A 14057-nucleotide genomic window follows, 5' to 3' on the forward strand; every position below is an offset into this window, starting at 1 on the left:
TAAACCTGCAATACCGGAAATAATAAATACGGATTTGATTCAGATTGCTTTCTCGAAGCAAAGGGTAAAGACCAGACACAAAAGTATAGTATGATCACAAAAAATCGAGGAAAATTTTGCGACACCGCGCGTATTATAACGACCGCGATTAGCAACAATCTTCGCATAACCCTTTTTCTTCTTTTGTTTTATATTTTCACCTTCTTCGCCTTCTTCCACCTTTCTTCTATTGTTTAATATTTTTGTACTGTAGGAGCCATTTGACCATACGCTGACCATGCACGATACATTTGACCCACGCTTGACTATACATTTGACTTCTTGAGGAGGAGGAAAGAAAAAAAAATTCTTTTCTCTTTCTACACTCATGTAGACCTTTCTTCTATTGTTTAATATTTTTTTGCTGTAGGGGCCATTTGACCATACCATGCACCATACATTTGACCCACATTTGGCCATACATTTGAGGTCTTGAGGAGGAGCGAACAAAAAAAGATTTCTTTCCTCTCTTTACCCTCATACAGACCTTTCTTCTATTGTCTAATATTCTTTGCTGTAGGGGCTATTTGATCATCACTGACAACACACCATACATTTGACCATTGAGGAGGAGGAAAGAAAAAAATTAATTCTTTCCCCTTTTCACACTCATGTGGACCTTTCTTCTATTGTTTACTATTTTTTGCTGTAGGGGCCATTTCACCATACACTGCCCATACACCATACATTTTGCCCACATTTTACTATACATTTGAGGTCTTGAGGAGGAGGAAAGAAAAAAAGATTTCTTTCCTCTTTTTACACTCATGTAGACCTTTCTTCTATTGTTTGATTTTTTTGCTGTAGGGGCCATTTGACCATACACTGACTATACACCATACATTTGACCTGCATTTGAGGTCTTAAGGAGGAGGAAAGAAAAGAAGATTTCTTTCCTCTTTTTACACTCATGTAGAACTTTCTTCTATTATCTAAAATTTTTTGCTGTAGGGACCATTTGACCATACACCATGCATTTGACCCACATTTGACCATACATTTGAGGTCTTGAGGAGGGGAAAAGAAAAAACAGATTTCTTTCCTCTTTTTACGCTCATGTAGACCTTTCTTCTATTGTTTGATTTTTTTGCTGTAGGGGCCATTTGACCATACACTGACTATACACCATACATTTGACCTGCATTTGAGGTCTTAAGGAGGAGGAAAGAAAAGAAGATTTCTTTCCTCTTTTTACACTCATGTAGAACTTTCTTCTATTATCTAAAATTTTTTGCTGTAGGGACCATTTGACCATACACCATATATTTGACCCACATTTGACCATACATTTGAGGTCTTGAGGAGGGGAAAAGAAAAAACAGATTCCTTTCCTCTTTTTACGCTCATGTAGACCTTTCTTCTATTGTTTAATATTTTTTGCTATGGGGGCCATTCTGGGTTTAAAGTACCTAGAACAGTGAAATGAAACCTGATTGTTTCAGTTGGTAAAGTGAAAATTACATATAGTGAAAATTATATTTTAAAACTAAGGAATTATGTTTTTAAGGAAAGAGACCTCCATAAACAGTTTTGCAGTTTTCGATGACCGTGGTTGCATTAGCGTATCCAAGATTTTTGCTCGGGGGGTAATTTTTCGAACGGGGTTTAAAAAAAAAATTTAAACTCATGAAAAATTTGTGTATAAGTTTTTTTGCACGTTTTTTGGATGTTGACAAAAATTTCAGGGGGGGGTCACCCCCCCCCCTCGATACGTCCTTGCTGTGGTACAGAATTTGAAAAAGAAAAGGTAGATGAAAAATCACCAAAAAAGAAGCTGGTACCAAACAATTCAGTAGATCTAGCTCATCTTTGAAGGTGTATTTGCTTTTGGAAATCAACAAATTTTTAATGTTTGAATATCTACTGACGAAAGGTGTTGTCAAAGCTAACTAATTAGTTCTGCTTATATATTTTCACGGGTCAGCATTGCAGTGCTGACGAAAACTACCCTAGAAACTAGAGGGTACGTGATACTACCCTAGAAACTTTTGAAGCAACCAATAGAAGAAATCTTAAAAAATCGCGGTTCTCGTGTATGAATAGAATTAAGATAGTTCCTGTTGGTAAGTAATGTTTAATCTGGTGGCCTTGATATTTCAAATATTCTACCATTATTTATGCGTTCATAGAACCACTTTCCATGTCTACTATAATCGGCGAAAAAATTAGTTTGCCAGTGTGTTTTTGAGTTTGCCACAGATAAAAATATTGAATGAACCAAGCTATGACTGTCAGTATTTTATTATCAAACATTATATATTACTTTCTCTTCCTAGATATTCTCTTTAACGTTAACAGAAAAAAAAAATCTTACTTTGTATTTCATAAAAAGAAAACAATTTCTTCAAAGAAGTAATGTAGAACAATGATTGTATTGCAATCAAACAGTTCGTGGTAACGAACTGTAAGTAAGGAGCGACCCGGCTCAATGGTAACCGAAACTCCAAAAAACGGAATTTTGGTACCAATAGATACATCAAAAGAATCAGATTTTAATTCTGATTTCAAATATATAAGTTTCATCAAGTTTAATCGTACCCATCAAAAGTTACGAGCCTGAGAATATTTGGCTGATTTTCGAAAAAAGGGGGGAAGACCCCCTAAAAGTTATAGAACCTTAATGAAATTCACAGCATCATATTCAGCGTATCAGAGAACCCTACTGAAGAGGTTTCAAGCTCCTATCTACAAAAATGTGGAATTTTGCATTTTTGGCCAGAAGAAAGATCACGGGGGCGTGTTTATTTATTTTTTTTTTTTCCCAGGGATAATCGTATTGACCCAGTGGTCCTAGAATATCGTAAGAGGGCTCAATGGAACGGAAATTAAAAGTTCTAGTGCCCTTTTTAAGTGACCAAAAAAAATGGAGAGCAACTAGGCCCCCTCTCACGCTCATTTTTTTCTCAAAGTCACCCAATTAAAATTTTGAGATAGCCATTTTGTTCAGCATAGTCGAAAATCTAATAAATATGTCTTTTACGATGACTTAATCCCCCACAGTTCCCAGGGGAAGGGCTGCAAGTTATGAACTTTGCCCATTGCTTACATATTGTATTGGTTATTGGGAAGTATACAGACATTTTCAGGAAGAATTTTTTTTCTGGTGGGGGGCTGGAGGAAGGGGTTACTCCGGAGAATTTTTCCGTGGAGGATGTTTCTTTGGGGTAGGGGACATTTCTATGAAGAGGGCGCCGTATCTCCAAGCATTATTTAAAAAACGATCAGAAATTAAATTAAAAAAAACAAGTTTTTTCAACTGAAAGTAAAGAGCAACATTAGAACTTAAAATGAACAGAAGTTATTACGTATATGAGGGGGTTCTCCCCCAAGTCAATACCTCGCTCTTTACGCTACAGTTTTTTTAGTGCTTTCAAAAGAGCTATCTATTCTAATTAAACGGCCTTTGTGATTCAGGGGTTTGTGAATTAAAAAATTTTTTACTTTTAACGTAAAGAGCGGGGTATTGACTAAGGGGAAAACCCCATCATATACGTAATAACATATACGTAATAAAAAAAAACAATAAAAAAAAACAGGCGATACGGCTACTTTTAAAAACGGAACTTTGATGTCAATAAATGTATCAAAAGCGTGGGCTTATAATGCTCATTCTAAAAATATGGATTTTATTAAGTTTAGTATTACTCATCAAAGGCTACGAGCCTGAGAAAATTTACCTGATTTTTTAAAGAGGGGGGAAACATCCCCTAAAAGTGAAAGAATTTTAATAAAAATCACACCGTCAAGATTCAGCGTATCAGAAAACCCTATAACATAGTTTTCAAGCTCATATCTGCAAAAATCTGCAACTTTGTATTTTTTGCCAGAAGAAAAATATACGAATATAGAAGTTCGTTACGTAAGTTAATTCGTAAATTACGTCAGAACCAAATTTAGAGACAGCCATTTAGCAAACGAAAAGTAAAATTTTTATGCAAATTTTGTTTACTTATTCAATGACGGCGAGCAAAAATAAAAGCTGCATTAACTAAAAAACGATCAGAAATTAAATAAAAAAACAAGTTTTTTAAACTGAAAGTAAGGAGCGACATTAAAACTTAAAACAAACAGAAATTATTCCGTATATGAAAGGGGCTGTCCCCTCCTCAACGCCTCGATCTTTACGCTTAAGTTTGACTCTGTCTCACAACTTTATTTTTTAAAAAAATAAAATACTTTAGCGTAAAGAGCGAGGCGCTGAGGAGGGGACAGCCCCTTTCATATACGAAATAATTTCTGTTCGTTTCAAGTTTTAATGTCGCTCCTTACTTTCAGTTTAAAAAACTTGTTTTTTTTATTTAATAATATTGATAAAACCAGACAAAAACGGAAGTTGTAGCTTTGTGATAAAACCGGAAAAAAAAAAGAAGTTGTAGCTTTGTGATAAAACCAGACAAAAAAGGAAGTTGTAGCTTTGTAATAAAACCAGACAACCAAGGAAGTTGTAGCTTTGTGATAAAACCAGACAAAAAAGGAAGTTGTAGCTTTGTGATAAAGCCAGACAAAAAAGGAAGTTGTAGCTTTGTGATAAAACCAGACAAAAAAGGAAGTTGTAGCTTTTTGACGTCTTTCAAATTTGTATTACCTTCATAAAAAAAGCCTCTTTTTTTAATAGACCTTATTGTTACACTTAATTCTCCAATCCAAGCCTCCTTGCCCCTACAGACGTTTTTTTGGAAATTGATAAGTGGTCCGATGCCTGGATGGTCAGCTTCAGCGTGCCGAAAACAAAATCGAGCTAATGATCTCCTGGTTGAAAGGGCCACGCATAAACCACAAATTCCTCTTCACGAACGAATTTATTTAGAAAGCCACCGAGCTTTATCTCCTTGGAATCCATGTGTCCACAGATCTCTTTAGGAAAAACCACCTCTGTCAGGTGAGAACGTCCTGTACTAGAAATCTGGGAATCGGAATCGCCATTCGCTGCGAAACCTTCTATTCTTCTACTTTGCCGACGAAACCACGACACGCTCAGCCATCCCAAAACACGAAGACCCAACACAAGCCTCCCTTTGCCTACAGATGGATCTTTATAAAATTGAAAGTGGTCTGATACATAGATGATCAACTTTAATACATCGAAAACAAAGGAGCTTCTTTACCCGATAAAAGGTACCGCGTGAACACCCCAGTTTCATTTTCGAAAATGAAACTGAAAAGAGAGCCGACGAGCTTCATTTACTGGGGACTCATTTCTCCACCGATCTTTCTTGGAATAACGCTCGGCTCGAAAATCCCAATTTACAAGTCTTGTATCGGACCCATCGCCGAGTATGGATGCCCGCTGTATGCTGGTGCTCTGAAAATGTTGTTGGCACTACTCCAAAAGATCCAGAATCGGGCTTATATGACAGGTTCAGTCGTTTCCCACGACTCTCCTTTCTGTTAGTAAGAGGTTTGATGTTACGTCGATGACAGTTTCCTACAAGTACATACATTCACTTCCTTCTTTAGAGCTCTCTCGTATTTTGCCCCACATTTTCGAAACGACAAGGCAGACACGAAGGCACTGAGCTCGGTTCAACGGTTGGCACGCTGAGAACTGAGCATTTGATGAATGGCTTCATTCGACGTTGCACTTCGATCTGGAATGATTTTTCTGGGTACGTTATCCCTAAAAGTTTCTTTATTGATTCTTTCAAAAGAAGTTTCAACAGTCATCTAAAACCTTGATAAAAGACTAACTGCAAATCAGATATTTTATATAACTGGCGCCGCAAATTTAGGAATACAAAAAAAAAATTGTATAAATGATCTTTCTTTGGATAAATAAAAATCCAAGAATTCTGCTCCAACCTTGTCAACCCGAGATTTCTTCCCCATGCCACATGCTGAAAAGGACTTATAATAGGTTCCGTTTGTTTTCAGTTTTTAATTTAGTTCTTCAGATACTTAGATTTTTTTTCTGTTTTTCCAAAATGTGCCATTTTCTCTTCTCTCGTCTTGAAGTGAGAAGCATTTGATAATACTTTTTTTTGCAGTGTTACAGAAAGCTTATAAAAATGATAATGATCGATCAATTTATCCAACCAAGTTAAAAAACTCGACCAAGTTAAAAAACTCGACCAAATTAAAAAAAATTTGACCAAGTTAAAAGAAAACTCGATCAAGTTAAAAAAAAAACTCTACCAAGTCAAAAACAATCGACCAAGTTAAAAACTCTGGAGTGTTTTTTTCTTGAGCTTCTGTTTTCACGCCGTTATGTAAAAAAAAGATCACGATCTGAAAGGGAAAATTCTCCAGGAATTCTAGAATTTTTTTTCCCCCAAAATGCATTTTGAAATAGAACGAATGATTGGGAGTAAAGCACCTATGCACAAGAACGTGGAAGGAAGAGGATTTTGATCCTTTTTTCCTTTTCCCGCTCCCCCCTTGAATTCTGAATATTTTTTCCCCGTAATATTCTGTTTGTCCTGTTGTTCGTCTATTTTCTTTTTAATTCGACCCTCCTCATCCAAAATATTATGTCCGCTTTGGAGTAAATTAATCGGCACGGGCCCGGCTGGAGTAAATCTTAATAGGAAATCATTCATTTCTTGCATTGAAAGTTCTTAGTCTGTTTATCTAGCTTTCTTAGTTTTTGTGGCAATATTTTAATATATCGATATAAATTCTGGCACAGTTTCTTGAAGTGATTTTGTTTCCCATATTGTATGATAGGTATCATACAATGTAAAAATCACTAGATTCTAGTGATTTTTTGGTTGATTTAGTGATCTTCTTCAATTATCTAGTGATTTATGTGCTGATAAAGTGATTTTTTTTTGTTTAGGCAATGTAAAAATCACTAGAAATTGCGATATATCACTACCGGTGGTAACCCTGCCTTCAACTAATCTTAACCTTCCGCTACTTTTAATCTCGCACTCATGATGATGCTGGCCCGTATTTTCGTTCAAACCCCTGCCGTATAACATCAACACAGATACCGCCCTAAAGGCAGATTTTAAGAACATATAATCTTACGGTAATTCCCCAGCCCCAAGATCTTATTCTCACACTAGCTCTGCTAACATTACTTCCCTTAATCCAATATTTGAAAAGTGTAATCCAATAAGTGTAATCCTTAATCCAATCCAAAAAGTGTAATCCTTAATCCAAAAAGTGTAATCCTTAATCCAATATTTATACACTATCATGTTAGGAAAAACACTTTTATTTTACGATCGTAAATACCTGTTAAACAAGGCTTAGCTCAGTGACATGTTTCAAACTCGAGATAGAATCAGCCCATTGTTCAAATTTCAAAACACTCATTTAAGCCAAAAACAAACTTACCTGTTTGTTGAGGCTCCTTGTAAAGGAAAACCTTGGTTAAACACAAAATGAAGAAAAAAAATTGTACTGTTAAACGCCTTTAGAAGTAACTCCATCAATTTCACATTTTTTAAACCAAATTAAAAAAAAACTCGACCAAGTTAAAAAAAAACTCGACCAAGTTAAAAAAAAAAAACTGGGGTGTTTTTTCCTTTAGTTTCTTTTTTCATCGCGCTGCCTAAGTAAAGAACGATGTTGGCACAATGTTGTTTTTTTTTCATACCAGGGCACTTAGTATCGAAGGAGTTGTCGTAGAAACTTCGAAAAGGGCTCATTCGATTGGAAATTGGAATGGCTAGTGGCCTTTTCAATAGTTGAAAGTGATTGGAAGGCAGCTAACACCCCTTCCACGCCCACCATTTCCCCAAACACATCCAATCAAAATTTTGAGATAGTCATTTTGTTCCACGCAGTTTAAAGTTATGGAAATTGTACCTTTGAGCAGGACAATCCCCCCACAGTCTTCAGGGCAAGGGTTATAAGTTATGCCCTGGGGGCATATAAGTTATTGAAATCTTTGTCGTAGAAACTTGAAAAAGGGCCCATTCGATTGGAAATTCAAAGGTCTAGTGCCCTTTTTAATGGTCGAAAGTGATTTGAGGGCAACTAACCCCCCTCTCTCGCCCAACTTTTCCCCAAACGCATCCAATCAAAATTTTTAGATAGCCATTTTGTTCAGCGTAGTTGGTTTACAGATATAAATTATTTTTTCGAGTAGGACACTCCCCCACAACCCTCAGGGCAAGGGTTGTAAGTTATGCCCTGGGGACATATAAGGTTTTCATAAAAAGCGTTGTCGTGAAAATTCAAAAAAGGCTCATTGGATTAGAAACTGAAATGCCAGGTGCCTTTTTTAATAGTCGAAAATGATTGAAGGGCAACTAACCCCCCTCTCACACCCACCATTTTCCCAGACATATCAAATCAAAATTTTGAGATATCCATTTTGTTCAACGTAGTCGAAAGTTCTGGAAACTAGGTCTTTTATGATAATAACCCCATTAGAGCCCTCATTGCTATGGTTGTAAGTTATTCCCTGGTGGCATATAAAGTTAATATAGAAAGTTGTTGCAAAAAATTCAAAAGGGGCTCATTTGTTTGGGAATTGAACTTGCCCTTTTAATAGCCGAAAGTGAGTGGAGAGTAATTAACCTCCTTCTCACGCCCACCATTTCCTCAAACACATTCAATCAAAGTTTAGAAATAGCAATTTTGTTCAACGTAGTTGAAAGTTCTGGAAATTATTTATTTAAGGATGACAAACCCCCCAGCGCCGCCAGGGCAAAGGTTGTAAGTTATGCCCTGGGGGCATATAAGGTTTTTATAGATAGCGTTGTCGTAAAAACTTCAAAAGGGGCTTACTCAAATGAAAATTAAGAGGGCTAGTGCCCTTTTTAATAGTTGAAAATGAATGGAGTTCAACTAACCCCCTCTCACGCCCACCATTCCCCCAAACACATCCAATCAAAGTTTTCCGATAGCCATTTTGTTCAACGTAGCAGAAATTTCTGGAAATTGGGTCTTTGAGGATGACAATCCCCCCCCTCCCACCCCTCAGAGCAAGGGTTGTTAGTTATGACCGGGGGGCATATAAGGTTTTTATTGAAACCGTTGTTGTAGAAACTTCAAAAGAGCTCATTTGATTGGAAATTGAAAGGGTTAGTCCCTTTTTTAATGACTGAAAGTGATTGGAGAGTGACTAACGCCCCTCTCACGCCCACTATTTTCCCAAACACATCCAATCAAAATTTTGAGATATCCATTTTGTTCAACGTAGTTGAAAGTCCTGGAAATTAGGTCTTAGAGGATGACAACCACCCTCACAGCCCTTAGGGTAAGGGTTGTAATTTATGCCCTGGAGGCATATAAGGTGTTTATAGAAAGCGTTGTCGTAGAAACTCAAAAAGGGCTCATTCGATTGAAAATCGAAAGACCTATTGCCCTTTTTAATAGTCGAAAGTGATTGGAAGGCTTGACATTTTTATAGTAAAGATCGATGTGGGTATAATGTATTATTATTTTTTTTTTAGACCAGGTTACTTCGTATCGAAGGAGTTGTCGTAGGAACTTCGAAAAGGGCTCATTCGATTGAAAATAGAAAGGGCTAATAGTCGAAAGTTATTGGAGGGAAACTAATCCCCCTCCCACGCCCCCCCTCCCATTTGCCTTTCGGGGCTACTTATGCTCTTAAAATTTAACCAAATCAAAATAGCGTAAGTATATCAGAGCTATCATAGAAAGTAAACAGATTTTTTTGCGAATGGTATCAAGTTTTCCATTTCAGGTGAACTAGAGGAGGTATGAAACTAAATTAAACAGTACTATTTGTGTCCATATTTTTAAAAGGGTGTATGTTGTTAAAAATTGCTGAACGTTTTTCTCCAGCATACAAATAGCAGGCCAAACTATAAAGTCTTAAAAAACGAAAAGATTTAAAATATTATTTTCTTTTTCCCCGAAAAGACTATGTCAATATAAAACGAACAGATATTAATTTAAAAAAAACTTTTTCCACAAAATAAGTTTTTCAAAGAAAAGTAAATTTCTCCATTAAACAAGAAATTTGTAAAAATAAAATCAAATAATCTATCAAGCTTGAAACTACCACAAATCAGCATCGGTAAATAAATGAAACCCAAAACGAACAGAAATTACAATAAATAACAGAGTCAAACTCAAAACGAGCAGAAATTAACCTAATTTGGGCTCAAAACCCCTATGCCTTCCCAAGGCCAGAACTTATTTTGCACTTTACTGAAAAAAATACAAATGAATGTGCATTGTCATTTTAATATACATATACTGATATTTAGTTATCAAAATGTTAATATTATTTGATTTATTAAAGTTATAAGAGTAAAAAAAATTATATTTTTTTCAGTAAAGTGTAAATTTTATGTAATTCTTTGTAAAAATTTTATGTAAAGTGCAAATTTTGGCACAGTTTCTTGAAGTGGTTTTTGTTTCCATATTGTATGATAGGTATCTCCCTAGAAAAAATGGGATTAATCCCATGGAAATATTGAGATAATAATTTTATCAATCCCTATGGGATTGATCTCATATGTGAAATTGTAATTTCTTTCTTTTTTTAGTTCTCTGATTGATGATCAGCCACTGAAGTTCCGTGGAGAACCTTACCACCCTTACCATTTCAATTGCACAGCTTGTGGGGTTGAATTAACTGCGGAAGCTAGGGAAGTTAAGAGTCGTCCTGGCTATTCTGCCAATGAAATGGTAAGCCATTCTACAAATATTAGCCAAAGATCCTGTCGAACGACTTGCAAAACATCGTAACGCACACTATTTATGTGGGAACTGGTGAAAAAAAAATGTACCCCCTTCCCCAAAATACAAAGTCTCCCTCCCCCCCCCCAAAAAAAATTACTATATTACGTCATCTAAAAACCAAAATAATGCTACTACTACTAACAGCTCATCGCATCACCAATCCACCTAAAGCTAATGTAGCTATGCACGCTTCTCTATCTCAAAAAACTAATCAAAATAAAAAAAAAAATCAAATCTATTGATTGCAAGCAATCTCTATAATTATAAATAGTCACTTTCCTTCCCCCAGAATAACGAAAACGCCCGTATCAGAAAACAGCGTATGAGAGAACCCTACTGTAGAGGTTTCAAGCACCTATTTACAAAAATGTGGAATTTTGCATACCTTACGAGTGGCATTTAACGATGGTCAGACCTCTTCAAGAATATCAATTTAAAAACATTTTCCAAAAAAAGTGTTTCGAACAAAAGTAAGGAGCAACATCAAAACCAATAATGCCAAAACCTAAACTAACTATAAGAAGAAAAATTCAGACCCCTTTGGATCCTTCTAGGTGATTTTTGTGAGGCTGGGGTCAGGGATTATCGATTCGTCGCTGCTCAATAAAAATATTGCGCCAAAAAACGGACACGACGAGGACATTCAGTTTCATAATCCTTACGAGTGGCATTTAAAGATGCCACCTTACGAGTGGCATCCTCAGAATAACGGAAACGCCCATACTATAGTAATCACGGGTATAGATGCTGTAGCATCTATACCCGTGATTACTAGCGTAGGGTGCAACCCTGCCGATGGGGTGTGGCAATATTTTGGTGGGTGTTGGGCAGGACATGCACCCTCTGGCTGACTACACTTTAGAGCCTTATATTTGAAAAAAAAGAAGATGTTTAATGTGAATGACGTCACATTCATTTGCATTTAAAGAGCAAAAAAGATAGATGAAAAAAGATAGATGAAAAAAGGTAGATTGCAATAATCTCATGCATTGTATGAAAGGATTTCTACACAAACAATATTTTTCGATAATATAAAATATGTCCTGAAAAAAAACAAGTTAATGGCCTTTTAAGCTTCCTTCTTTTTTCTTATAATTTTGTTAATTCGGGCCAGATACCGTTCATTTTCCATCTCAGAAATATGCTGGAGTTTCCCTGATTCCATAACTTTTGATCGCTTTTATTCATTAGGTACGGATGGAAAATAGTAGTCCGAGTGGGCCACTCATCCTCATAATTCTTTTGCATTAAGAGAATTGGTACACGAAACTAAATTGCTAAATTATTTCTTTCTCAGTAATAATGTTCTAAATTTTACTTCAAAAATTAATCGCCCAGAAGGTGGAATCGAACCACTCTGTCGCTAGACAGCTACGGGTTTGAAGCCCGCACCCCGGACCACCGAGGTTCGTCTGGGCAATATGAAAGAGGAGAATTTGCTATATATACTCAATTTTTATATTGTGCATATAATGGCAAAATTGAATTTTCAACCCCTAAATTGATTCTAAATTAGATTTAAAAAACATTCACTTGATATACTGTAAGCTTGCACATGGTTCAATATTTATTAATAGACGAATTTTTATATAGATTTTCAGTTTCCCTGTTCCCCCCTAAAAGCTGTAGCTGATGCAGCAACGCCATCTCTTTTTTTACTGAAGTTAATTCAGCATAAAGTCGAACTAGATAAAATAAAATAGGCATTGCATGTTTAAATCATTGACAAAGATATCGATTTATATTGTTCTATATAGTCCTTATTCGAATTCAACCTTAGTAGAAAGGTAGCGTTTATATCGAACTTTGAACGTCAGTTCGAAATTATTACGAACATTTCGATGCACGTTGTTCTAGTGGTCTCACCATCAATGTGTTGGTGAGTGCAGCTACTAATCGTAAATACTTTCAAACTACTAACAGCTTACTGTAGTGCCGAGCTGGCAAAGACCAACACAGCTGCGCATGCCCATCCTCCATCCCATTCTGCTCAAGTCTTCACTTTTTATTGTCTCCCGTGAAGCTCAAATTTCCCTTAAATTCTTTCTCATAATCTCTTCCCTTCCCATTCGGCGACGACCTGTTTCTTATTTGCCATTTTGGCTTCTCATTGTCTTATGATCGCTTCCCTTCTACTTCGGGGACGATCTGCTTCTCCTTTGACACCCTATTGATGGCCAAAAAGCACATTTTTTTAGCAATCCCTTCCCTTTTTAATCTTAATCTCTCTTAATCCCTTGCAGTAAAGCTTTAGAAAGGGAAATCAAGCCGCATTTTTCGTATAGCTTGTTTTTTGACATACCGTCTGTCAAAAGAGTTAAAAACTTAATTATACCAACACTAAAGAGTGTGACGAGCTTATAAGAGTGGGAACTGGCGATAGTGTCGACGAAAAAAACCTCAATGGCCTCTAACTTTTGGTGACACTTGGCATTCTTTCTTTCTTTTTTAGTGTAATAATAGGAATAATTAATTTAATTTGTGTAGATGGTAAAATTAGTGCAGTAATAAGTGTCTGATCTCAGTTCTTGGCAGAAAAAACAGTTACGAATCGTGAATAAATGCTAGATGGCGTTGATGGTTTGTTTCACCGACACTAGTGCCAGTTTCCATTCTGATAAATTACCCACACTCTTTGGCCAAGACGCCATACCCTTTCAAGATACCGCAATAGATAATTTTTGAAGTCTTAAAGTTCCAAGGTTCATTCAAAGTCAACCTAATTGAAACATTTTACTTGTATTAATTTTGCAAACTTGTTATTTTTGAACATATTATTTAAATTTGTTCTAATTAGCCCTTTTCCAATTTGATCTTAATTCCTGGGTATTTGGTGTAATTTGCAGAATATCTTGACTGAATAGAAAAAAAAAATCAGAAAATGGATCTGGTGTCAAAAAAGCAGCAAATATTTGCACTGCAGTATGAAACTCGAGAGCAGTAGGGTCAGAGATTTTTTGTCTGTAGTTTATCTACAGTTCTCTGTTGTCTGCGGTTCCTACGATCCTTGTCTGCTTTCAACACACGGAGCAACTGCTATGATCTGTCTCATGCATTTGCATAGGCAATTTATTGCTGAAGAAAAATAGTTAAATTGAAGAATAGATAGAAAAATAGATGATTGATAAAATGAAGAAAAAAAGTTACATAGGGATAGGGAAGTATTTCTTTGGTCCAGTCTAAATTATTATAGTTTTTAATGAAATAACTTGGTTATAAAATTGAGTTTGGCCACTTCCAGAATGTTTCTTACGTAACAAAGCCCTCTTTGAAGGTAAGCAATATCAATTCTGATATTGTACATTTGACCAAGAGCGTACCTCAACACCTTTTTGTCATGTACCATGTATAGAAGGCCGTATCCCAGGGAGGGGGGGGTTAAAGAGTTTGAACCCCTTGAAATGTTT

At 36.1% G+C, this 14057-nt stretch overlaps 1 protein-coding gene and 1 non-coding gene across 4 annotated transcripts in view; one reads left to right on the forward strand and one right to left on the reverse strand.

Annotated features, from left to right (window-relative positions):
- The window catches only part of stck (LIM zinc finger domain containing stck), a 72282-nt gene that overhangs the window by 41374 nt on the left and 16851 nt on the right, over positions 1-14057 (forward strand). For all 3 annotated transcript variants that reach the window (XM_089104400.1, XM_089104401.1, XM_089104399.1), the window contains one exon: positions 10455-10596. In XM_089104400.1, coding sequence (XP_088960526.1) covers positions 10455-10596 — 142 coding nt within the window. The remainder of the gene's footprint in view (positions 1-10454; positions 10597-14057) is intronic.
- Positions 11982-12068, reverse strand: TRNASTOP-UCA (transfer RNA opal suppressor (anticodon UCA)). Its single transcript has one exon. It is a non-coding gene; the product is annotated as a tRNA-Sec (tRNA).

Source organism: Artemia sp. Qi Xiang Cuo, chromosome 18 (genome assembly GCF_049724085.1).
Source record: "Artemia sp. Qi Xiang Cuo chromosome 18, ASM4972408v1, whole genome shotgun sequence".
Classification (NCBI taxonomy): Eukaryota; Metazoa; Arthropoda; class Branchiopoda; order Anostraca; family Artemiidae; genus Artemia; species Artemia sp. Qi Xiang Cuo.